The sequence below is a fragment of the Phaethon lepturus genome, unplaced genomic scaffold (assembly GCF_000687285.1).
Source record: "Phaethon lepturus isolate BGI_N335 unplaced genomic scaffold, ASM68728v1 scaffold29863, whole genome shotgun sequence".
NCBI lineage: Eukaryota > Metazoa > Chordata > Aves > Phaethontiformes > Phaethontidae > Phaethon > Phaethon lepturus.
In genome coordinates this window covers 7,211-7,669 of record NW_010527482.1, presented here as the reverse complement: position 1 = coordinate 7,669, position 459 = coordinate 7,211, and the positions used below count along the sequence as shown (strand labels likewise).

Below are 459 nucleotides of genomic sequence, written 5' to 3'. Positions count from 1 at the left end.
AGGAGCTGGACGTGGCGGTGCCGGGGAGCTTCCCCTGCGCAGGGGGGTCCCTGGGCACCCCTCGTTTCCTTGGGCCACGCTGCGGCACCGCTGCGAGCTGCTCTTGCTTCCCTTTTTTCAAGGCAGGAGTTAAAAAAAAAAAAGGTCATCCAGCTAGAGCGCTTGCAAACACCGGCTGCATGGTTCGCTTCTCACCACTGCCTCCCACCGTACAGACTGGGCGCTGCCAAAAAGTCATGCCTCTCACTCACGTCCGACAGAAGGAGATGAGCTTCTTCAGCTTGTTCAGCTCGATCTCACCTTCCACGGCCTGGGTCTGCATCAAGGCGCTCACGTGTAAGGACATCACGTGCTTGGCCAGCGTCTAAGAGAGAAGGCGGCAGTCAGGCAGCAGGACCCCCCCCCCCCCCCCCCCCCCCCAAAAAAAAAGGACCCCCGAGGCCCCGCCCGCACCCACAC

The 459-nt window shown here is 61.7% G+C and overlaps 1 protein-coding gene across 1 annotated transcript in view; it reads right to left on the bottom strand.

Annotated features, from left to right (window-relative positions):
* MCM5 (minichromosome maintenance complex component 5) overlaps nucleotides 1-459 on the bottom strand; it is a gene marked incomplete at its 5' end in the record, with an annotated part of 9,489 nt that overhangs the window by 1,827 nt on the left and 7,203 nt on the right. The window contains one exon of the mRNA XM_010283402.1: nucleotides 252-364. Coding sequence (XP_010281704.1) covers nucleotides 252-364 — 113 coding nt within the window. The remainder of the gene's footprint in view (nucleotides 1-251; nucleotides 365-459) is intronic.